We start from the raw sequence: 25,847 nt of genomic DNA, 5'->3' as shown, positions 1-25,847 counted from the left end.
TTAACTAAGCTGCCTGTTTATTCACTAAACACCGAATAAAATACAGTACATTACACAATATCACAATAAAAAGATTAGATTAACTTTACATACCTTTAATATTAACGGTTTAGATGATGATGACAATGAGTTGATGTGGGGAGGTTGGTTAGAAGAAGAACTAAGGGGGGGGGCTCAGCCCCCCTCTGGGCCACGGACGCAACACTCTCACCATCACCACTCGCTGGACGCTTCAGCTCCATGATTACGGGCAAAATTAATGTGTACTCTACAGTATGTTCGACAAAAAAGACGGGCAGCACATCAAATTGTATTAATTTGGCGGTCAAAATAATTTAAATTCTACTTTGGGTGCAAATAAAAGTGTGTGCATTGAAGAGCTTGTTTCTTTTCCTAAATAATTTACAGCTCAAGAACCAAGGCAGTGAACCACGCCCTCGCTGTTGTGACTCCACACCTCAGCGTTGCCAACTCCTTAACATGAGTACGTCGACAAACTAACCTGAAAAGTTCAAAGCTGCAAATGACGAGAAACTCTACACCACAGAAACAGTAATGCCGGCTGGAAATAACGAGTTCAACTCTGACAATCATCATCTCCTGCAGGAGTTCACCTCTGAGTCATCGCTCGGTGATGCTGGATGTGATTACCAGCGAAAACGTCGAATCTTATTGTCAGATGTTGTGCGTTGCTCTTCAGCATTCCGGTGTGTTGTGTTGCGATCAAAACGTCGTGATTTGTTTAATTTGATCTCTACCCGCGTGACTTTACCGAAAGAACCAAAGAGTCAGGATTCCTGCAGTCACGAAAGCTTCAAATTGAAATTCACTCCGGTGTCCTTAAGCAATCAACATCTGTGTTTGTAATCAACGCGATATGACCAAAACTAAATCAATATTAACGAATACATTGTTTTTTTTGTGTCTTGAAATAACTTCCGCGTGGCAATTTAGCCACAGCCGTTAATCTGTGTCGCCCTCTGTCGGGCGACATTCTAACAGGAGGCAATGAGACTGAAGCTTGCGCCGCGTTTTAACAGCCGTTGCCCACGGTTCCCACTCGTCAGGCTGCCGTTGTGAGACTCAGATATTGATAGTGAACCCCGAGAATATTAAAGAAAATAAGAAAAAATAAGAAAAAAACTACGACGTTTAGATCACAACTCAAGCGATCGTCATCAGGAGGGAAAAAGAGAGGAAAGAGGAGAATATTATGACATGCAAAACGTGTATTGAGATTGCTGGAAGGCATGTGGAGGCTTTGAAGCAAAGTGGTACAGTACTGTGGTGCGCCATCTCGCCACAGTGATCGAGGTAGTTAACATCTCGCCACAGTGGCGAGATGTTAACTACCTCGCCCGGTATACAGGAGGTCTTGGGTTCGATATAGACCCTGACGCTTGTATATTTGGAGTTTGCATGCTCTCCCCGTGGTCGCGTGGATTTATTTCCATGGGGTTAAAGTATTTGGCTGTTATAGCTTTCCACATAAGCAACTTCGCTGAGGTATCATTTGTGGCCAGTTCACTTGTGAAAAATAGATATATAGCTCAGTGTGCTTTACATGGTAAAATAAAATAAAGTTCATAGTTAACATTAGTCATTATCTCATATAGTAACACAGTTACTGCTTGTGCTATGCAAGCAAAGGTGCCACAATATTTTATTTGAGGGGTTTGTGATATTTCGTAGAAAAATCTGGACAACGTAATATTGTGCAAAAACACCAGGGCGATGCCTCGCTCACTTCGGAATCTGTTAAGAGACAAACACCCTAGTTATTTGTTTATTGACAATATATTGGTTCACATAAACAAGCGTGCCTCCGGCATGTGCTCTTCATCTCACAAATAGTTAAATTTGTCAGTCAGTAGATGTATTGCCAATGACATGACAGCATTCTTCTGTTAATCCAAGAGTCACCATACATATTATGCACAAAGTTGTCATTGTCCATGCATGATTTAAATTATGTATACGTTCTTGTTCTGTTGCTTTTGTTTTATGGTTCTAGAGCAGGGGTGGGGAACGTTCGGCCCGCGGGCCGTATAAGGCCCGCGAAATCATTTTGTCTGGCCCTGCCACGGCAACCGCAGGCAGGACTCGAAATTCAATAAATCTAGGAGCAAACCTGGAAAAGCAGTTGCGAGTAGCAACATCATCAATACCAGCTAACATCACACGCCTCACCAAAGAGAAGCAGTTTCAGCCATCACATTAGGGGTGAGTTAATTTAATGTTCGACCAAATATAACAGTAAAATTCTTGAGTAGATAATTTTGTATGGCCCGCGAATGATGTTATAAATATCCAAATGGCCCTTGGCAGAAAAAAGGGTCCCCACCCCTGTTCTAGACACTGCCAGGCTTGTTCTCTCATGTTCCAGACGTGCCTGTGCTACGTCAGGGGTTTTAAGCCGGCCTTGAAGTGGAGGCTCTTGTCATCTTGCTTTCCAGACGTCCGGCACTTTTCAGGAACGCATCTTCTGCGTTAAGCCAGGACTTATTTTTCGGACTTGTGTACAGTTTGAGTACACAAGTCCGATTTTTTTCTTGAATAATACTAACAGTCCTTTTGTCAACCCACTGTCTGACTGACCATGCTTCACCATGCTAGTCAGTGTTATTGGTGCTCAGTGTCGGTTTGAATATCACTCACCAGTGATGTTTGCTATGGCCGGGAATTACACTCAGGTCACGGGGTTCATAGCGCAGTGCGGTAACCACTGCGACTCCGCTCCCCACCAGTATCATGACACTTGCTACCACAGACAAGCCAGCACGGCAAAGTGTGGTTTAAAAAACCCTCAATGACTGCCATGGCGTGGAGAGGCCCTCATCCAGCAGCATATTAACAAAGGGCTGTTAATATATATATGCAACCTCCAAATTCATTCCACTAAACGTACATTTCCAAGGTTGCTACGGAGAAATAAAAAAAACATGCAGAACTCAAATTACTTTATATCAAACGAATCTCTTCACATATGCAAATTGACTAGGAACCTTCATTTTTCCTTGTGTGATCACAAGGTATTTGTGATATTATCACCGGATTTATCTTCGCTGATGTTTCTGCCTATGCGCAAGTTTAATGCTGCATCATCTAGTTCAGGGGTCGGGAACCTATGGCTCGCGAGCCAGATGTGGCTCTTTTGATGATTGCATATGGCTCGCAGATAAAACAAAATATTCTCACTTGTTTTAATCCATCCATCGATTTTTCACTGTGCATGTCCTGTTCAGGGCTGCAGGAGCAATTGTCCATTATTTTAATTGGATGATACTGGCCTACGTTTGCCGTTGCTGGGTAAAACAGGTAAACGCCCCCTTTTGAATCAGTCTGAGACTGCGTCTGCTCGGTCATTAGCTCAAAGCTAACCCTTCGACGAAGAAGATGGCGAAAAGAAAAAAAGACGACGAGTATCGTACATTTCAGGACGAATGGACCGAAGAATTCGCCTTTGTGGAGAGAGCGGGTTCTGCGGTGTGTCTAATTTGCAATGACAAAATTACATCGTTGAAACGGTCGAATGTAAAGCGGCACTTCGGCACGCGCCACGCTACCTTTGCATCAAAATACCCTGCGGGAGACAGCAGAAAGAAAGCGTGCCAAGAGCTTCTGAGCAGGGTGCAAGATAGCCAGCAGCAACTCCGCGTATGGACCCGGCAAGGTGACTATAATTCGGCTAGCTTTGCTGGTTCTTTAGCAATAGTGAGGAACGGAAAACCATTCACAGATGGCGAGTATGCTAAAACGTTCATGCTGGATGTAGCCAATGAACTTTTTGATGATCTTCCGAACAAAGACAAGATAATCAAACGGATACAAGACATGCCTCTGTCGGCAAGAACTGTTCATGATCGTACCATCGTGATGGCAAACAAAGTGGAGGAAACGCAAGTGAAGGACATAAATGCAGCGCCGTTCTTTTCTCTGGCTTTGGATGAGTCAACAGACGTGAGCCATTTGTCGCAGTTCAGCGTGATTGCAAGATATGCTGTTGGTGACACACTGCGCGAAGAAAGTCTTGCTGTTCTGCCATTAAAAGGGTCCACAAGAGGTGAGGATTTATTCAAGTCTTTCATGGAGTTTGCTCAAGAAAAAAGTCTACCTATGGATAAACTTCTCTCAGTGTGTACTGATGGTGCTCCGTGTATGGTGGGGAAAAACAAAGGATTTGTGGCGCTTCTCCGTGAACATGAAAATAGACCCATCCTAAGTTTCCATTGCATTATACACCAGGAGGCACTTTGTGCTCAGATGTGTGACAGGCAGTTTGGCGAAGTGATGTCGCTGGTCATTCGTGTGATCAACTTTATTGTTGCCCGAGCCTTAAATGATCGCCAGTTTAAAACACTGCTGGATGAAGTTGTAAATAACTATCCTGGTCTGCTTTTGCACAGCAATGTGCGTTGGTTGTCAAGAGGGAAGGTGCTTAGCCGTTTTGCGGCTTGCCTGAACGAAATCCGGACTTTCCTTGAAATGAAAGGCGTCGGGTATCCTGAGCTAGCCGACACCGAGTGGCTCCTCAAGTTTTACTATCTCGTAGATCTGACTGAACATCTGAACCAGCTCAACGTGAAAATGCAAGGCATTGGAAATACAGTGTTATCCCTTCAACAAGCTGTATTTGCTTTTGAAAACAAGCTGGAGCTTTTCATCACGGATCTTGAAACAGGTCGTTTACTACATTTTGAAAAACTGAGCCAATTTAAAGATGCATGCACAGCAAGTGAGCCCATTCAAAACCTTGATCTCCACCAGCTAGCTGGCTGCACATCCAGTCTCCTACAGTCCTTCAAAGCACGCTTTGGAGAATTTCGTGAGCACACTCGTCTTTTTAAGTTCATCACCCATCCAAACGAGTGTTCACTGAACACAGCCGACCTGAATTACATCCCTGGTGTCTCCGTCAGAGATTTTGAAGCAGAAGTGGCTGACCTGAAGGCCTCAGACATGTGGGTGAATAAGTTCAAGTCACTGAATGAAGATTTGGAAAGAATCACACGACAGAAAGCGGAGTTGGCGAGCAAGCACATGTGGACAGAAATGAAAAAACTCCAACCCGAAGACCAGCTGATTCTCAAAACTTGGAACGCGCTTCCTGTCACATACCACACACTGCAGCGTGTGAGTATTGCTGTATTGACCATGTTTGGATCTACGTATGCATGTGAGCAGTCATTCTCACATCTTAAAAACATCAAGTCCAACCTACGATCACGTTTAACGGATGAAAGCCTCAACGCTTGCATGAAGCTTAACCTCACCAAGTACCAACCCGACTACAAAGTACCAACCCGACTACAAAGACATCAGCAAATCCATGCAGCACCAGAAGTCGCATTAATGGTGAGTGTTATAACAACATTATTTAAAAGAATAAATTCAGAGGCTTATTATACTGACATTTAGTTGAATTCACTTTTAAAATATATTATATGGCTCTCACTGAAATAAATTTCCAATTTTTTTGCTTTCATGGCTCTCTTAGTCAAAAAGGTTCCCGACCCCTGATCTAGTTCCTAAACACTGCGTGCTCAAACCTTTTACATGACTGACACCGCATGAGGCCTGCATCCAGTGATAGACATAAAGCTGAAATAAATGTGTAGGATAGATTTGTACTTTAGCCGTTTGGCTATATGTGGTCTAAAACTGGTTAGACAAGGCCATACAGAAGAATATCTCTGGTGTAGGCCCATCAGTTTCAAACAAACTGCATATATTATCAGAGCATGTTTTGCCACAAGTACGTGTGGTTAATACAGCCTTGATACCTTGCAATAGGTGTCTATTTGGTGTTTGAACATCTCAATACCTATTACTGCCAAAAGTTTAAAACCAATTCTTGTTTCATCGCTGAAATAATTATAACTGATTACAAAGCAGGTGATATTGCCTTAATGTATTACAGGAACTTTAATGATAATCCACTTTACCTTCGGAAGCCACACTGAGTCTCAATACTCGTTTTCAGGAGGGTCTTGTTAAAATTGGGGTGTTTGGTCAATTCCCATAGTGGGTGGCTATTTGTGGGAGGAAATGGGAGAACCTTTAGAGAACCATCCACGCCGTTGGACAGCCATTTGGGAAGATCTGTTCAAACGTGGCACAAACCCACAGTATTATCGTCACATTGTGCGGGACGCCTCCTCTTCGTAGTCACCCCCTCCCCCCCCCCCGAGGGCATCACGAACCAGCTTTAGTGTGCAAATAAAATAACGCGAGTGGATAAAGCAGAATGATAGGATACCCCCCTCCCCCCCCCCCTGCGTTATGTAACTTTTGACCTACCTCTCCTGGACATTTGTGGAAAAAGCTCCGTAGGTCATTGGATTTCTCCAAGATGCATACAGATTCTGATTCTGCATCATGTAAACTATGAAAATTATGAACGTGCATAGAACCTGCTCGCACGCATATCTGAGATTGACTATTTGTATCGGAAACTACTCAGGCAATGCAAATATTTTCTTTCGTTGCAAGTTCCATGTATAAACCATCAAATCATTGCTTGTGCTGGAGGTATATATATTTATTTCATCACAAAGGATAATTTGCATGCAGGAAGCATTTTTGTGAGATGCTGGTACAATATGTTCGGGCGTGCATTTTTGTCTGCCTATTTAAGTTATACGATCCTGACATGTCAAACGATTCATGATTGTAGTTTATATTAGTCGTGCCCTGCAGTCGAGAACCGTCTGTCGCAGAGGCTCTGTGATTTGATGTGTCGACTCGCACTCGAAATGTGGTTGTAGCCATGGAGTCATCTTACCCGTCTGAATAAACTAATCGGATGTGCTCACTTACGGGGAAAACCCAGTGTGGGTATTTGGGCAAGGCTCGTTGTAGCCATCGCATTGTTACTTCCACTTGGCCAGATCGTAGAGAACAGCTGGAAATGTGTATAGATGCTTTGCATTTGTTTTTTAGACTTTCACCAAACCTATGCTTTTGTATGAAGAGATGGATTAATGGAGCTTCTGGGTTGTTGTGACATCCACAGTAAGACAATGAGACTTGCAGAATCTTTGATGGGAATCGACGTTTTGTGCAGATGGTGGGGGGGGGGGAACACCAGAGAAAATTGAGATGAGCACTGATGTTCGACAGAAGTGTATTTTTATATTATAGCATTGATATTGCAATAAAATGTCTACTTTTCAGTCTGTGACATTGGATATAACAGGAATAATGTGTTGCTCCACCTATATTATGTATATATATATGTTCACTGATGTACTGGTAAATAATCTCGCGTACGTAAATGGCTTTAGTTTATCCACCACATTGTGGAATACAAAAATAATCATAGCCAACACCAGTCACGAATATCTGAACTGGTCCTGGGCCTTCCCTAGGTAGACTCAGCCTCAAATTAGTACGTTGTGCGATGTGTAAAATTTTCACTTGGGAGACAAAGGCGTCCGGGCGTGTGCTGGCGCTGACCTTAATAGATGCTCGCTCACAGCACTTTCCCCAAAAGTGTATTAAGGCTATACGGGGGATCTTGGTCATTGTTCACAGATGGTCCTTGCCTCACACTGCACTCCACGAATATTACCGTCTCTCTGGCAGTTTGTAAAAATAAGCAACCTTTAAATGACGTAAACATATCATAAGCCATTTCATGTGATAATTGAAATTTAATACTTGTAACTCCATAGTAAGTCCATAACAAGACAAACATTGGCATTGGCTTTTTAAAACTCTATACATATTTTTGTTATTGAATAGGGATTACATTACCACAAATTGACGTGGCTTTAAAGGTGCCCATATTTGTGGTCACAATCTTAAATATCAGTTACATTTATTTTTGTGCAGTTGCAATGCTCTCTTGCAAATGTCATAATTGACAAACTGTGAAGCCACGCACATCTTAAGCAAATACAAAGGAGGGCATGTGCCTGTGTCTAATTCTTCCTACATTATTTGTGCAAACAGATACTGTCCTGCTGCTTCGAATGCAAACGCCGCTGTTTCTTTTGACAAATTATGTATGACCCAAGCCCCAAGTGATGTCACCCGACGCGAGCAGGGTGGGGGAATTGGTGGGCCGACGCCACCCGAGGTCTTGCCGGTGCCACACGAAGTCTAGCCGGCGCCACCTGAGGTCTTTCCGGCGCCACCCGAGGTCTTGCCGGCGCGGCGAGTGTTGGTCCAGAGCAGCCCCCTGCCTCTGTCAGGCCCTCGTGTTTCATCATTGCTCGCAATTCCTTCGTGGGCGCATTGCGCGGCCCTCTACCACTCTGCCCGGCCAGGTTGTTGTCTCAACCGGCCTGCCCCTGGCAGGTCTCCATCTCGTCCTCAGGTTCCTCATCCCCTGTATAGAACAGTCCTTCCCCCAAGTGAGGCCCTCCTGGGGTGGGGTACCTGCCCCCTACTATAAGTGCACATGCGTGTGCGCCACAGGTTCGTCATCGCACACCTCAGCTGGGCAACCACTCTGCACCTGACGACCTCACACAGGGGTGAATATTCGACACCCCGCTTCGTTGAGCCTGAGACGCCCATGCGATCACCAGTTTATATATGAGTGTGTCTCTACGTAGGTGGAGGATATCTCTAAATGTATATGGGTGTATCCGTGCGTATGTCGCCTCAAGGTGCACCCTTAAGGCGCCTCAAAGCACAAGCGTCAAGGTACCGTCACTGCCCCTTAGTGGTGAGCGACCGCTGGGGTCGCTCTGCACAGGCTGCTTCAAATAAATGTTAACACTCACATGGGACTATAGTTATTAATGTAAAAAGAACGGATAATACACTGTAACATGATAACAAATGAATGTTAATACATTAAAAAAGTCAAAGAGTCTCCACTTGTTCTCCATCATTGTCAACACATGCCTAGAATATTCTCCAGGCATTTGTTGACAACATGAAGACTGCCCCTGGTCAACACACAACCCCTAATCCCCCGTTCACCCGAGGTCACGCGGCTTTCGCAGGGCCCAGGGAGATGGTTCATCGGCGTGAACACCCTGTGCACGTCTTGCTGGCGGCAGGGAATATTTTCTAAACTGAGGGACGACCCGTTCTGGTCATGCTCTCTCATAGAGTTAGTTACCTTCCCTAACAACAGCACCCACTCGTGTGCACACACACACACAAAAACGCACCATCAACAATATAAAGACCGAGACGATATGGATTGTATAACATTTTTTCTCTCATCCTCCGGTTTGGCTGTGCTTAGAGAGGTTTTCTGGTGTGCCTCGACGTCGTTGTGCATGGCGACGGTGGCACTCGCGCCAAGGAGGAGTGTTCCAGTGTGAAATTGATGGCTCTATATATTACAGAGGAGAATAGTATATGATGCAAAACGTGTATTGAGATTTCTTTCGAGGCATGTAGAGGCTTTGAAACAAAGTGGTAAAGTACTGTGGCACCCACACAGTAGCACAGTGTGTAGAGGGTACTTCTTCTTTATTACTCACGCTGGGCACAACACAGGCCAACACTTATTCTTCCTTACACTGAGTACAACACTAGATATTAACGTCTCTACTGGCTACACACAGCCGATCACTTGGCGTGGTCCCATCACGCTCACTCGGCTATGCCGCTGGCTAGCAGCGTGATGATGACGGCGATGGAAACCACGCAGGAGATCTTCTACGTGGTCAGACGATGGAGAGATGACGACGAGCAGCAACGCAGCCAGGAGCCAGACCCCACACGAGCCCAACGCCCCGGGTCCGGGAAAACACTTGATGATCTGTACTAATGGACTCTAGAATTAATTTGCCGTACTGATATCTTCTGGCCACTTTGTATCAGATCACAGGTGGAAGATTCTCATATATCTACATGGTCCACCAACATTTGACTATAGAATGCCGGATCACAGGCATGTGCCACTGCTTCCAGCTTAAAAGGCAAACAAAAGGGTAAGACAGGTCCAGGTATATCCCCAACACAACATTTAGGCTGATGAATTAATCTTCTATGTTGTCATAGACATAACACTTTATCATAAAAAGTTGAAATTATTAAAATTAACAAAAAAAGATCATGAATCTTGATTTGAAGCTTTCGTGACATCAGGAATCCATACTCTTTGGTCACGTAGGTAGAAAAAGAAAAAAAACATCACGACGTTTCGATCGCAACACAAGCGATCGTCCGCAGGCGGAAAAAATAATCCAGCAGTAGAAATGCTGAACTAGGAAGAACACAGCCAGAGTGCTTCTACAACAAGGGGTTATATATGTTGGCCAAGGGCAAGCAGGCGGGGTCCGAGCTGGGAAGGAGTCCAATCCTCGCACGCAAGCACATCAGTTGTGTTAATACGGGAGATTAGGGAGAGAGATATTATGGAGAGAAATTAGCATGTCAAAGTAAATGAGCTTCCGTCGCCGCATAAGAGTACCGTCGCCGCATATGCGCAGAGTAGCAATGTTAATGGGAGATTAGCACTATGTTGATGGGAGAGATTAGGCAGAGGGATTAGGGAGATTAGCAAGTTAATGTCACGTCTATGTGTAACACAAGGTGCGGCGCTGCTAACTGCGCTGTGAGAGGTAAGCGTGTCAACGCAAGAGAACCACCGCAACGGTGGTCGCGCCAGTGAGACACACCCCATGACACAGCCAGAACCATCGATACATCGAAGCTAAGGGAGCAGAGGTGGCCATGTTAGTAAGACCTCAGCCCGCTAATGCAGAGGCAACCAAAAGGGCAATGCAACTCATAGAGTCGGAGATAACAGCCAAACGGCAAGAAGGATGGAAGCACCAAAGCAAGTTAAGACTTTACTTGGTTAATAACGTCCTTCTAATGATTGTTCAGCTTATACCCATCTTCTCACTTAGCATTAATCGATAAAATATCCACATCTGCTTGGGACCTTGTAGATCACATGACTGTTTCTTCTGCCGCGACAATGTCAACCAAATGTAAAGTTAACCTGACTGCTAAATTCAACATCCTGTCAAAAAAGAAGCCAGATCCACACGTGAAAAAGTTAGATGTTAACAAGATTGTTATCAATAAGAGTAACAGTCCAATTTCTGATTGCCTAAAATCGGTACTCGCTAGAGGGCTGCATTTTTCAGTCACTCCCAAACACATCCCAGTGGATGATATCATTGCCCAGGATGACGTAGCCCTCAAAGGTTAGGGACACATCCCGGCAGACGTGGCAAGATCTGAAATCGCCACCATCCTCAAAAACGCTAAGAAACCCATTAGAAACATCGGCAGAGATGAGCGCTCTGAACTTGCTCAATTGAAAAAGAGAGATGACATTGTCTTCCTCTCAGCCGACAAGGGCAATGCCATGGTCATTATGGATAAAACCACGTACACCAACAAAATCCAGGACCTTCTTAATGATGTCAGTTATGCCAAAATCAACAAAGATCCTACCAAATGACTGGCTACAAAAAACAACAATATCATCACTAATTCGACTCCACTCCGTCCTATAGTATCCACCATCAACTCACCTACCTACAAACTGGGCCGATTTCTGTCTGAGACCCTGCTTCCATTCACGGCAAGACCACCTCAGCAGTACTCACCTCAGCTCACTTGGTTTCTCTAATCAAGGACATTTCACTGTCTCTAGATGATTTGCTTGTCAGTTTCTATGTAATCTCTCTGTTTATCAAGGTACCTGTACCTAACACAATAGCAATCATTGAAAACTTGGTCCAACAGGGACTGACTCCTGATGTACCAACTTTAGTGAGGCACTGCCTTACCAACACTTACTTCACCTGGAATGGTACATTCTACAAACAAAATGAAGGTATCCCTATGGGTTCTCCCTTATCACCAGTGGTAGCGAATGTTTTCACGCAGATATTTGAAACAGATGACATCCTGACATCTACCCTACGTCCTTCCCTGTGGAAGAGATACGTAGATGACCCTTAAGTCATCTGGCCACATGGCCAACCAGCACTGTACCAATTTTTCAACCACATCAATTCCATACACCCTTCCATCAAATTAACAATGGAAGTAGAAAATGATGGCATGCTACCATTCCTGGATGTTTTGGTCGAGAAGAAGCCTGATGGCTCGTTGGGACATTCCGTCTACAGGAAAGCCACCCACAATCTAAAGCCTGATTCACACCACCATCTGGCCCAGAAGAATTCTCTCATCAAAACACTACACCATAGGGTCCGCTGCATCTCCGACCAGCGTCACATAGCCAGTGAACTGGAGCACGTACACCAAGCCCTCAAGATGAATGGATACTAAGACCGCACAATCCGCAAAGCTGTATTCCCAACCATGGGGAGACAACCATCTGAGGACCCAATAAAAACCATCACCTTGCCATACATAGCAGGTGTTACCAAAAAATATTTCGAAAATCTTAAACAAACATAAGATCCAGGTCCAATTCAATACAGTACAAAAAAATCCGTGATTTGATACCATCTGTGAAGGATGTCATTCCTGACATGCAAAACCCTGGTGTCTACAAATTAAGTTGTGTCTGCTGCAGCAGTTACATTGGGGAAACGAAACGACAGGTCTTGGACCGTGTTCGCGAACACAAGGCAGATTTGAAACACGACAGAACCAATACCTCTGCCTTGGCTGATCATTGTTATAACGCAGTGGGCTCCCACGATATTGTTTTTTTCTGAGACCAAGGTACTCTGCAAACCTTCGGGCTACCATCAAAATGTGTCCATGAAGCCATCCAGATATATATATAAACACACAGACAATTTCAACCGAAAAGATGGGTATAAGCTGAACAATCATTGGAAGGAAGTTATTAACCAAGTAAAGTCGTAACTTGGTGTGGTGCTTCCATCCTTCCTGCCGTTTGGCTGTTATCTCCGACTATCTGAGTTGCATTGCCCTTTTGGGTGCCTCTGCATTAACGGCCTGGGGTCTCACTAACATGGCCACCTCTGCTCCCTTAGCCTCGATGTATCGATGGTTCTGGCTCTGTGATGGGCTGTGTGTCTCGCTGGCGCGACCACCGCACCCGTTGCGGTGGTTCACTTATGCGGCGACGGAAGCTCATTTACTTTTACATGCTTTTATCTCTCCCTAATCTCTCTCTCCCTAATCTCCCCCATTAACACAACCTATATACTTGCGTGCGGGGATGGGACTCCTTCCCAGCTCGGACCCCGCCTGCTTGCCCTTGGCCAACATATATAACCTCTTGTTGTAGAAGCTCTCTTGCTGTGTTCTTCCTAGTTCAGCATTTCTACTGCTGGAATATTTTTTCCGCCTGCAATCAAAACGGCGTGATATATTGTTTTTTCTACCTACGTGACTTTACCGAAAGAACCAAAGAGTAAGCTCAATAATGTAATCAATGGGCTTAAAATAAGGAAAATAAATTAATGCATTACATTTCAAATCACTAAAAGCCAAAGAAAGTATCTCCCTGTTCAACCAGTGTTTGGCAGTGTTCACCTCCACTGGCGGGCCTATGCCAGTGTTGAATATTCCCCATACTGTGGTGGGGGGGTATCTGCCTATAAAACTACCAACCAGGATTCTAGCTTGCGATCCTCTGATAGCGTGTGTTTTGCATAAAAAATATAACTTTTTGCACATGCTGCAACATTTCTAAAAGTTTTATACGCCTAAAATAATACTTTAAATTCCACCACTTCTCTCCTGCTGACACCCACCTAAATATCAGACACGATGGCACGCCTTAATTTGAAACGTAAATAATTGCATGCGGTTTTGCCTGAGAGTTGTTTACTCCTGGAGGTCTGACGTGGGCAACAGATTCTCTATAAAAGCCAAGAGGTCCCAGTAGTGAGACACGGCAGTGATCAAGAAACTACAAGCCTTCAAGAAGCTCCAAGACATTGATCAACCATGCTCGCCTTTCTCGTCTGTGCTGCTCTGCTGGTTGCGGGTGAGTGTTGCTCTTGCTGACAAATTGAGCTGCTAAGTGAACTAGACTTAATTCTAGAAGATGCTCGTATGGCACTTCCATACTGCTTTTGTCCAGTTCGGTCGCTGCACATTTAGTTGTTTTAATGATGGTCTGCCAGTGAAGACGGGTGTCAATCATACATATAATGATGGTCGCGGGAACTTCTTTCAGGTTGGTTCTGTTTTAATCTGAGCCCAAAATCTGAACCTGTACATTTTCTTGAGAACTGCTTTTCGTGTTTAGTTTGATTTCCTTCCCCCACACCTCTGTTTATCACGGTTTGCTACGTACGGCATAAAAGAAGTTCAACGTACATATGATACGAGACCTCTCAGTCCACGCCACACACATGTGCACCCATCGTCAGTCAGTCGTGTGGGGAGACCATCTCTTATCACTATATAACATCTAGATAATCGATATTATTCGCAACATTAGCCAGTTTTAACAAATTATGCTTATTAATTCTTAGAACAATAAAATGCCATCAGGACTTCCCAAGCGGATTATATAAACCCTAACATTAACTATCAATGTATCCATCAGGGAAACGATCTGAATCATAGGCAGTAATAAGACTTATTATATAGCACACATACCAGAGCGATATATGCTATCCTATTCTTTAACCATTAATTATGCAATTTGATACAAATCACTTTTAACAGATTAAAAATATGAAATATACGCTGTTTGCTCAAATTTCTTCATGATAATGATGCTTTTAAACGATAGCTATATAAATGTTAAACCATTATGCGGAATAATCGTGTATAGTCGTTCCAGGGCTTTATTGATGTTAATAAACAACCAGATACACGGACATTCATTCGGAACATATTCTACAAAATAATCAATCCAAAGCGCGTCTGTGGGTCTGCTCCGATATCTTCAAAAGAATAGTATCTTACACTGCAACTGTGAAACCGATATAATTCACGGTAACGGTTTACAATATTATACACCTGTCAACTCTTTATCAGTGCCTATCTTGTTACAGACCAATTCAGACCTTATTGGTCACCCCGTGCCCTTAAAAAATCTCAACGTTCATCCTACAGTCCCATCACAAGGAAGAAACACAAAAAAATAGACAAAAACACTTTTTTTGCCCGTATTGAAACGGCTGTATGCCGTATGGACCTGAGATAACTCAATTTGCCTGTACAAGAATACGGAGTAAACCGTATAGGTTGACAGCCATGATGGTAACGGCACATTATTGACTTCATACACAATAGCGTTGTCGACAGCATTTTTTACGATCATCGTCACTCTCACAGGCGTGTCCTTGAAAAACACATTCCTGCGGAGGGAGCTGGTAGGAACGTTGGGTTGCTCGGTCAATGGCCAGGGTCAACGGTGGCACCACGTGGTGTATTCCGCAAATATGCCCGACTGTGAGGGCGGGCACAAGCCGGCGTGAAGGGTGGGGACCGAGTGGGGACCTGGGATGGTGGAGAGAAAAAAAAGCTGTTCCTAAAAAAAGAAGAGTACAATACCCACGAATTGGCGGCTCATAATGTTGAGATTGAGAGCAGCCGCATACTCCAAACGCATGTTGTTGATTCTCCACGTGGAGGAAAAACTGTCGTGAAGATGGCCGGACATGGTTGGTGGCGACCCACCCCCTCGTGTGTGCCGTGGCCGACTTCACCACCCAGCTCCTCCCCACCCTCCCCTCTCCACCCAGCCCCTCCCTCCCCATCCAGCCCCTCCCTCACCACCCAGCCCCTCCCTCCTCACCCAGCCCCTCCCCACCCAGCCCCTCCCTCCCCACCCTCCCCTCTCCACCCAGCCCCACCCCTCCCATTTTTGGATGCACGACGGACGGACGGACACAAAAATCCCCTGTGGGCTGGTGGAACCAGGAGGTTCCTACCAGTATTACCAAAGCTCTGGAGTACGATGCAAGTGCCACGCCCCCCATAATTTCCCCTTTCTTTGAATGGCTAAGCGCCGCTTTTATTTCAGTCCGCTTTTATTGTATTCCGACGCAACGACCTCTTTCAACGGGGGTATGCAAGAATCGACTGGTGGACACCCCCCTCCTTTCTCCCGACTCTCACTGAAACAGCTACTGATGTTTTTAACCCGTATGCAATAATACGCAGGCTATCACTGTTTCGATATGATTTCAGTTGCACCGTGTATTGGGTTTTAGAGGAAGACAGTCTCACAGTTACAGTATTAATAAACGTAAAGGTACAATACTCACAATGAAATTATCATGCGTTGAGTCTTGCTTTCATCCCCGCCCATCAGTATAGGTCTCTAGGATTTCCTCAAAGGCGGTGGATCGCGCATCTGAATGCTCCATTGATACGATAACGTTAATCGGGCTCGGTCCATGGTAGACCGCAGGTAAACAAAAATAACAAAATTGTTCGTAACATGTTTTACTTGTTCGTCTGTTTATTCGGGACTCCTTGTGACCGACTGGGCCCCCCTATAGGACGCATACGCTGCATACCCCAGAGCTGCACCCCTGAGTACATTTATGTGTGTGTGTACTTTTGTGTGTATAGTATTGCGCGTGTGTGCTATTGTGTGTGTGCTGTTGTTCCTCACAGCTGAGGTGTCGGCTCAGAGCTGTGGGATCGCAGCGTATCCCCAGATCCGCGTGGTGAATGGCGTGGAGGCTCGTGCCAACTCCTGGCCTTGGCAGGTAACGGGAGAGGCTGAATAACAGCCATCACAGAGACACGCTGCATTGTCAGTCGATCTCAGTGCAGCAGCATCCATTGGTGTATATGCCACGTGGAGGCCCTCATCCAGCGGAGCATTGACAAAAAGGCTGCATGTGTGTAACATGAAATGTTCAGATCTTCCACTCTTCCCAATGCGATTGAATCAGTCACTGTATTTTGCATGTGAATCAGAATGTTTTCATATTGGAGGAATCCGATGAGCTTTAAAGCTCTTTTCACAGATGTCCAGTAGGGGCAGGTCAGAACGTTACAACAACACAACGCAAAAACACAACAGGAGTGCAAATATAGGAAAGGTAAACAAATCACTTTAAAATATATACAAATTAAACGAAAATATATTTTTATCTTACCAGATAAAGCCCACTGACCTATTTCTTTTTTAGAAACGATAGCTCACCAAAGTGGCCCATCATGTGAAAATTTATATCAGCAAAATAATATAGATGCATGTTTTAAAATATGGAGGGATAACTCTGAGCATCCGGGAATAAAATCCACACGACCACAAGGAGAACATGCACACTCTAAATGTACAGGTGTCAGGGTTGGGTTTGAACCCCTGACCTCCCGCATACCAGGAGAGGAATATACCATCACATCACTGTCGGGTCCCTTCAATATACATGTTATTTTTTTATAAAGTATCAAAGTTCATATTGCATTTGTACGTCAATTGCCAAGCTTGGGAAAGGCAGTAAAACAACAACAGAAACAGTCCCAGAACACACCAGGACAACACACTGTCCCTCAATATGATTGTACGTTGGGAGAGCGGAGGCACAGTGGTTTACGTACTGCACTACGAACCAGCCTACATGGGTTCCATTTCCAGCAAATGTGGCGAGTGATATCTGAACCAGTCCCGGATTACACCCCTTCGCAACCAGCATTGTGCATTGACACAAGGGCTAAGTTAGGACTGTATTATTCGATATAATACGGTAATTGGAGTTTTGGACAAATAACAGTAACCACAACCAATCTCGCTGTGTTTGCATTGCAGGCGCTCGTGCAGAGGTACTCTGGAGGAAGATGGGTCAACTACTGTGGAGGAACCCTGATTGATCGTCAATGGGTGCTCACCTCTGCGAGCTGCTTCACGTGAGTCATGGCACCAGTAGAGTCGCTAGTGTGTGTGCAGGCGGTGCAACTGCATCGTGGCCCAGGTACTGTACAGTATTTTCCTGTACCACATTGTGGCCACCAAGGATGGAGCAGTCGATCTTGGGAGCAAGGAGGCGGCCTCTATAAATTACCTTTACACGATGCCGCAATGTGGCAGTGAAAATACCATGCAGTAAATCGCACAATTTCTACTTTATTTTTTTCGGTAAAGTCACGTAGAAATAATAAAAATAAGATTATATAATAGCATACGACGTTTCGATTGCAACACAAGCAATCATCATCAGGTACAGAAGAGCTAATAATTTTTCGTCCCATTGTCTCTGAAACCCAGTCCCACCTTCTCTGGCTATTTAAGTCGTCGGCACAGAGATGCGGCTTTACTTCTTCATTGTGTGCCCGCTTCTCCCCTTATGTCTCTTTGCGGTCTGTATTCTCTCTTAAATTTCACACTGAACTTACAATTGAGCAATCTTTGAAATAGTGTAATCTACCAAACCATGTGTTAATTGTGTTTTAACCGACCGTCTGTGTTGCTTTATATAGTTTCCAAATTTTGCTAAACCCTGTTTGATTTAGTGTTGCTCCGTCTCTCTCTGTGTCCCCTGGTGTGTCTGTGTTAATTCCCTCTACTTAAGGTTTGTATATATATGCGGTTATATGTTTCCTCTCTCTCTTAAATTTAGCTCTTCTGTACCTGATGATGATTGCTTGTGTTGCAATCGAAACGTCGTATGCTATTATATATATTTTTTTTTATAATTTCTACGTGACTTTACCGAAAAAACCAGAGTAATTCCTGCAGTCACGAAAGCAACCAATCAAGTTCGCACAATTTCTGTTTAGTAATTCCTCACTGAAATGTTTACAGATTTAAGTGATTAAGACCGCCCGTTGCTCTGTTATCTCCCCACATTCACCACAACGTGCAGGAATGGCTACAGCTACAGGGTGGTGTTGGGAAAGCACAGTGTGTCCACAACCGAGCCGGGGGAGATCACCCCTCCATTGAGCCTGGCCGTCTGGCATACCTACTGGAATCCCAGCATCCCAACAAATGGGTGAGAACGCAAACACACACACTGATTTGTGTGACACCGTGATAGAATTGCCATGGAGAGATAAAAAATACAAACATAAAGTGTCATTTAGACAAACAGACAAAACACATACACTATAAATAGAAAAACAGACATGCATACAGAGGCATCCATACAGGAACTATAGGGTCTGCAAAAACTCCTATTATCCGTGGCCGTATTCTTTCGATTATACATGATTAGCTGCAATTTTATTCCGAAAATAATAGGACTAAATTAGCAGATAATATCATCTACAATATTGGTCCCCCACATCACCACGGTTAGAGGAGCGTTATCTGCACAACGCTGAACCCCAATTGCATGGGGTATGTTGGATGGGGAGCAGGCCCAGACTGGCCATAGGGCATAATTCCGGGCAAATGCTCAGTGGGCCGGTCCATTCTGAGGGCCGGTGAGCCGGACTGTGTGGAGAAATAGCAAATGTTCTCAGAGTAAAAAGAAAAAAAATCTAAAAATGTTCTTACCTCGAATGTGTAAGATCCATTGCTTAGTTGGCATTAAATCAGATATTTGGCAGCCCAAAATATTATTCTTCACCAGTTCGTTTGTTTTTTGTACCAGCCCAAATGGGCCAATGAGATCACACGGCAAAATTAAACGAATACGTCACATCGCAAATCTAGCTTCAAGTATACAGTTTGTCCCCCAGCCCATTAAACAAAAGAATATTGTCCAGAGCCATAATTAGGTCCGGTTTAGGAAGAGGTTTTACCCTTTTAACTGGCACAAAAACTGACACCTTTATTCAAGGCATCATGTTTGCAATAACCACAACACAAGCAGTCAAAATGCAAACAAAAAAGACAACTCTGATAATAATACGCACTGTCCTTGAATTTGATTCGTCCACACCCGAGACGGCTTTTCTTAGAGCCTAGTCTCCATTGGTGTTGAACCAGAAGACGCCAAAAGGCGTACAACTCAAAAACAGCGCACTATCAGAGTATTGAGGGCTCGGGGTGAGCATTTATATTATGAGACCTCCTTTGCCAGTAACAAGATATAGGAATAGGTTTTACCCTTTTAACTGGCACAAAAACTGACACCTTTATTCAAGGCATCATGTTTGCAATAACCACAACACAAGCAGTCAAAATGCAAACAAAAAAGACAACTCTGATAATAATATGCACTGTCCTTGAATTTGATTGGTCCACAACCGAGACGGTTTTTCTTAGAGCCTCGTCTCCATTGGTGTTGAACCAGAAGACGCCAAAAGGAGTACAACTCAAAAACAGCGCACTATCAGAGTATTGAGGGCTCGGGGTGAGAATTTATATTATGAGACCTCCTTTGCCAGTAACAAGATATAGGAATAGGTTTTACCCTTTTAACTGGCACAAAAACTGACACCTTTATTCAAGGCATCATGTTTGCAATAACCACAACACAAGCAGTCAAAATGCAAACAAAAAAGACAACTCTGATAATAATATGCACTGTCCTTGAATTTGATTGGTCCACACCCGAGACAGCTTTTCTTAGAGCCTAGTCTCCATTGGTGTTGAACCAGAAGACGCCAAAAGGCGTACAACTCAAAAACAGCGCACTATCAGAGTATTGAGGGCTCGGGGTGAGCATTTATATTATGAGACCTCCTTTGCCAGTAACAAGATATAGGAATAGGTTTTACCCTTTTAACTGGCACAAAAACTGAGACCTTTATTCAAGGCATCATGTTTGCAATAACCACAACACAAGCAGTCAAAATGCAAACAAAAAAAGATATAGAAAATATAGAGGAAAAAAATATTGGTCCGGTTTGTTTACAAATGCCTGTGCCGATTTTTAGTCCCAATCCGTCACTGGTATTGAGCGTTGCTTCACAGCTGCCCATCTCGATCCCCCACAGGTACGACATCGCCATGTTCAAGATTGCATCGCCCGTGACCCTCACAAGCAAGGTGCGCCTCGCCTGCCTGCCCAGCGCCAACCAGATCCTGCCCAACAACTACCCGTGCTACGTCACGGGCTGGGGTTCTCTCGACAGTGAGTACCGTTCACTCGGTCCCCATTAAACACAAAGGAGGCAGAGTTATGGGAAGTGATTTAAGCCCAATGTGTCAATTGGCCATCCACGTTAACGAGATGATTCTGGCTGAGAAACTGTCACAAATCACAGTAGAGGGTTGACTGAGCCCTTCATCTTTCTGTAGTCTTCAGAATGAACACAACTCTGTATGGAGTCATTAGAATGCGAGTAGGCGGGCTGTGATGCTATGTGCCTTTTGCATATTGAACATGGAGACACCAATGGTTCGCTTGGGGAGCACCTGCTAACGCCACACAACTCCGATGCTTTCACCAATGCTCTCCGTTTCCACATTGTCTGTGCGCGTGAGCAGCCAGCGGCCCCTTCCCCAGCGCCCTGCAGCAGGCCAGCCTGCCCGTGGTCGACTACGCGACGTGCAGCCAACCCAGCTGGTGGGGGAGCAGCCTGAGGAGCAGCGTGATCTGCGCAGGGGGCAGCACCCGCTCTGCGTGCTCTGTGCGTATGGAGTTCAACGCGAGCCAACCTGCCTCAATTATTTGACTAAATTTACTAATGAGAATAGTTATCAACAAAATGTTTCTTTTAAATCTGAATTTAGTCAACAATGTCAATGAGTGGACAACAATCCCCAAGCATGGTGATGACTGTGACCACTGGCATCACTGATTGGCTGACCTGGTAATGTTGGGGGAGCGGAGGGGGCGGCGCACATCCCAGCACAATAATTATTAACTCAGACTGGACAAATAGTGACTGCTTTAGTTGCCTAGACTAACAGAATGACCAAATGAAATCCGGCGACAATGATTTGACTAAAATTATTCCGAATAAGTTTTTGCATGACTACATTCAATCAATAAATAGCAGAAGGAATACAAATATTGAATAAATTAATGCCAGAGCCAACAGGGTGCATATTGATTTTGTCACTTATCATAGTTTGACTTTGCTAGACCCTGCCACGTGTGTCTAGCGACCAGAGCAGTGTGGGGCTAGACACAGAAAGGCGTTTCAAGTGATGGGAGGAATCAGGCCTTAGGGTTGTGTGATTTTACTCTGTTACTCAGCATCACGGTACTAAAGCGTATTTGAAAAGTTTGCTCATCCAGACACCGCTCCATTTCCCTGTACTTGCAAGCTCCTGCACCCACCACCATATCCCGTTTATGCTTTACCCAGTTAACGTGGTTGCATGTGTATCCTCTTCTATGCATCACAGGGTGATGGAGGTGGTCCACTGAACTGCCAGCAGTCAGACAATGCCTGGGTGGTGCAGGGAATCACCAGCTACGTCTCATCTCTGGGCTGCAACACAGTCCGCAAGCCCACTGTGTTCACCCGCGTATCAGCCTACAACAGCTGGATCAGCAACGTGAGTGCCAACGCTGTCAATGTCAACGTTCGTACCATGATCTCGCTGGCAATGTCAATATTGATGCTCTTACTGTAGCAATGTCATTGTCATTATCATACAAATGGTACAGTAAAAAGCATTTTCAATAACACGTCACTGTCAATGTGATTATTGTTATTGCTCTTATGTCATTATCATTGTCAATGTTGATATTGTTGTAAAGATCTATGTAGATGTCACTTAACCTTGAACCTTGTAATTAATCAGGGAAACGTTTCATGGATGGGGCATATGTGGAGGATTGAAATGGACATGTTATCAAGGCAGGCGTTGAAAGTGGAATTCAGTGGTCAGAAACCCAATGTGAAAACCACAAGATGGTGATAAGACTCGTCAACCTTGGCGCTCAAGTTTTGACGGTGCACTAGCATAAGTGATGGAAAGGTGTGATGTCCTTTTTCTTTATTGATCACAATGCAAAGGTGGGATTTGCATGAGTCATCGGTGTGGCTGGTATCGGCCATGTATGATTGCTATCATGTTCGTTTATCTATAGGTACTGACGTTCAAACACCACCCATTCCCGATTTCTCCCGCAGGTCATGAGCGTGTACCGTGAAGCTCCGAAGATCGCCGAGGGAGAGCAGAGTGTCAACAGCGGAGTTAATGCCACAATTGCCGCATTCAACAAGCCGCAGGCTTAAAGCATCATGCTCTTTACATCAATGCTACCGCTAATACTAGAATTACAGTTTATTGTTACGGGTATTGCCTTTTTTAATGTGGGACTGGACATGTGAGCATAGGATGGGTGGTTTGATGCAGTGAGTTTGTGTGGCCATGGCAGACATTACCAGTGTTAATGACACTATAACAACTTGGCATTTAGATCACATGTGAAACAATACATTTTTGTCATACCAACATGCATACTGTACTGCCAGTGCTATACTATTTTAAAACATCTTTTTAAAGTAACGTTCCATAATGAACCGCTATTTTTATAGTAAGTTTAAATTTTTTCTCCCTTTGTGAAGACAATGTTAAACAATATTGCATATATTGTATGGTACGACTGATTACAAATCCATAATTAGCAAATTATTGACTCGATTTCCAAATACTGTAATGTGATCTTAAGTGTACCGGATCTGCTAATGCTCCACCAGGCAGATATTACCTGGGGCCGTGTGATGTTCTGCGTTGTGTTCAGTCTCCCGACTCATGCATAATCTGGTTGCGTGGCATTACAAAGAGGATCCAGAAACAGAGCTCAATTTGCTGGTGGAGTTTATTTTTAAAAACGTGTTAGCCTCCACGCCATATTCAAAGCATCACTCTCCTATAAAAATGGACATATAGTACGCTATGAATTGTACTTTTTATCAAAAAAATAAAAAATATATATTTGTTTTCTGAAATACAAATGACACTAATATAACAACAGCAATGTATGTTAAGATGTTATACCTACAAACATGTGATGGTTTTAAGTCGGATATTTCAGCATAACGGAGACATGGCTGACATCTGTAAAATCTGGCCTTCATTGTAGGTGATGGCTAAGACTGTACAGTAGGACAAAGCGATTGGACAGTGGGGGAGGATTAAACACAATCATTTGAGACTGATCCTGCAGATCAAAGCTACCTCTGAACTATCTATTCAGGGACTGACATTTTGGTGACAATTCATCCAGCAATGATTGGAAAAACAAGCTCATGGGACGACCTTTAAAGGCATGCATCTTTGGACTACCGAAATAATGTCACTGTTACACGTGTACAGTTTAGCATTATACAGGCCATTATATTACTTTAATATTGGTCAGGCCAATGTAGCATTTGTGCAATTCCGTCCATTATAATTTAGTAGTGTTTGGGTCACGCAGTATCGTGGTGTATTGTGGGAAGCAGGTTAATGCAGGGTGATGAAGACTCGTTTCATAATGCTTAATGTGTCCGATGTGGTTTATGAATTAACAATACTGTACTGTGGATTGATAATGTTATTGGTGAATGTTTGGGTTGGTGTAAAATAAACATTTGAAGTACAAAATAAAGTATCTGATTTGTTTCATTGCCTGGTACATTTACCACACACCATTCACCTGGCTGTCATAACATACAGGCACTCACAACTTGCTTGACGTATTGCATTTACGTATGTTGAACTTATTATATATGGATGTACGTATGTTGAACCTATTTCGAACACCATACATAGCGAACTGTGCTAATCATCTCACATCTGACACCACCAAACACTCGTTACTCAGCACTCATCACTCAACTTCCAATCACCCAAAACCTACATTCACTAGACTCACCACTGACCAAAGATCGCCCATGTAGCCTTAGTCTGTTGGGGCAAGTGCTTTAAGCATGCACCTCTGAAGGCACTCGAGGGGTTGATAGGGCCAGTAACATGCCTGGCTGCCTTTGTCTCGCTAGTGACAATGTTTCCACAAAGAAGTAGGTAATCAATTGAGGCACGGTCGACCTATGCGCGATCCTGGGCCGGTTCAGGTATTCGCCACTGATATTGGTCGTGAGCGGGAATAGAACTAGCTTCGCCGGATACAGAGCACCTTTGATTAGCTCTGTTGGCTACGTACGGTACGAAATAAGTTAAACATACATACAGAGTGCACTACACTAACCACTGTGCTATCACTCCCACTCACTACTTACTCGTGGTGATATATGTAGGGCAGCGAAGACATGGGTTTCTTGCAGCGTCAGGACATCAATATGTTTGTTCATTGTGTTCGCGAGATACTCGCACTTCCCTCAATGTACAGTTGGAGGGTACCTGTCTCAGGGCCTATCTATGCACGTTGTTTGGCCATGAACGGGGCCGTTGGCGTGGCTTGTGTCGTTGCGCTGGAGGCTGATAACTCGTTCGGTCGCCGCGTTGATGGCATTCGTTGTTATTTCTCACTTAACAGAGTGGGCAACGTGAAGGCTGCTTCCTTCCACTTCCAACTTTCACTCACCAAACACGACTGAACACGTATGACTCACCTAATCCTCGTCACTCACCACTCATTACTGACCATTCAAACAAGATTATAACAATGCATCACGTACTTGCTGACATTTATTTAGGATTGGTGGCCCACGCAAATGTTGCAAAACATCCTTCCAATGTGCGTCGAGGTGCCATACCCCGACTGGCCAGGAGACGGCGGTAGAGCCCAGAGTCAGTTTAACACGTAGGATTTCGCGACCAATAGCATCCATAATACAGGTTTTTGGGTTGGATCGCGTAGATATATAAATCTGTCGTTAAAAAGGTGGACTTCTACACAAACCTGGCTGTCGCCTGATGAAGCTAGTTGTAATTACTGGCGAAACGTCGTAGTAAGTTTGTTAATGCAGTGGCTTGGCTCTCCAACACACCGGTGTGCTGTACCAGTGATGCATTGGCTTGTTCTGTTTACAGGACAACCCTTACTAACTGGCTGTCGGGTGGTGGCGAGTTTAACGACACATTTATATACTTACGTCATCTATAAAAAAAAACGGAATTAGAACCCACAGTGTCCACGTTTTGTCAATTCCCCCTCCAGTTTAATGAGTGGAGTTTGGCCGGGTAGAGTCCAAGCTTGCATTTGGTCTTGAGAAACCTGCAGGAATGTAATGTATGTGTGATGGTGCAAATG

General features: G+C 44.2%; 2 protein-coding genes across 3 annotated transcripts in view; one reads left to right on the top strand and one right to left on the bottom strand.

The window, feature by feature from the left end:
* The window catches only part of LOC116941528 (chymotrypsin-like elastase family member 2A), a 41,879-nt gene that overhangs the window by 10,534 nt on the left and 5,498 nt on the right, over window positions 1-25,847 (bottom strand). The window lies entirely within an intron of this gene.
* LOC116941529 (chymotrypsin-like elastase family member 2A) lies at window positions 13,764-24,230 on the top strand. The gene is made up of 8 exons (XM_032952676.2): window positions 13,764-13,870; window positions 16,465-16,559; window positions 17,609-17,706; window positions 18,663-18,791; window positions 20,686-20,822; window positions 21,179-21,321; window positions 22,046-22,198; window positions 22,780-24,230. The coding sequence occupies exons 1-8, from the start codon at window positions 13,831-13,833 to the stop codon at window positions 22,882-22,884; spliced, it is 900 nt and encodes a 299-aa protein (XP_032808567.1). The 5' UTR covers window positions 13,764-13,830; the 3' UTR covers window positions 22,885-24,230.

The sequence above is a fragment of the Petromyzon marinus genome, chromosome 12 (genome assembly GCF_048934315.1).
Source record: "Petromyzon marinus isolate PM22_M1 ecotype Great Lakes invasive population chromosome 12, UKy_Petmar_22M1.pri1.0, whole genome shotgun sequence".
NCBI classification, from domain to species: domain Eukaryota; kingdom Metazoa; phylum Chordata; class Hyperoartia; order Petromyzontiformes; family Petromyzontidae; genus Petromyzon; species Petromyzon marinus.
Note: the sequence above shows the minus strand (reverse complement) of the source record. Positions and strands in the feature narration are given on the sequence as shown.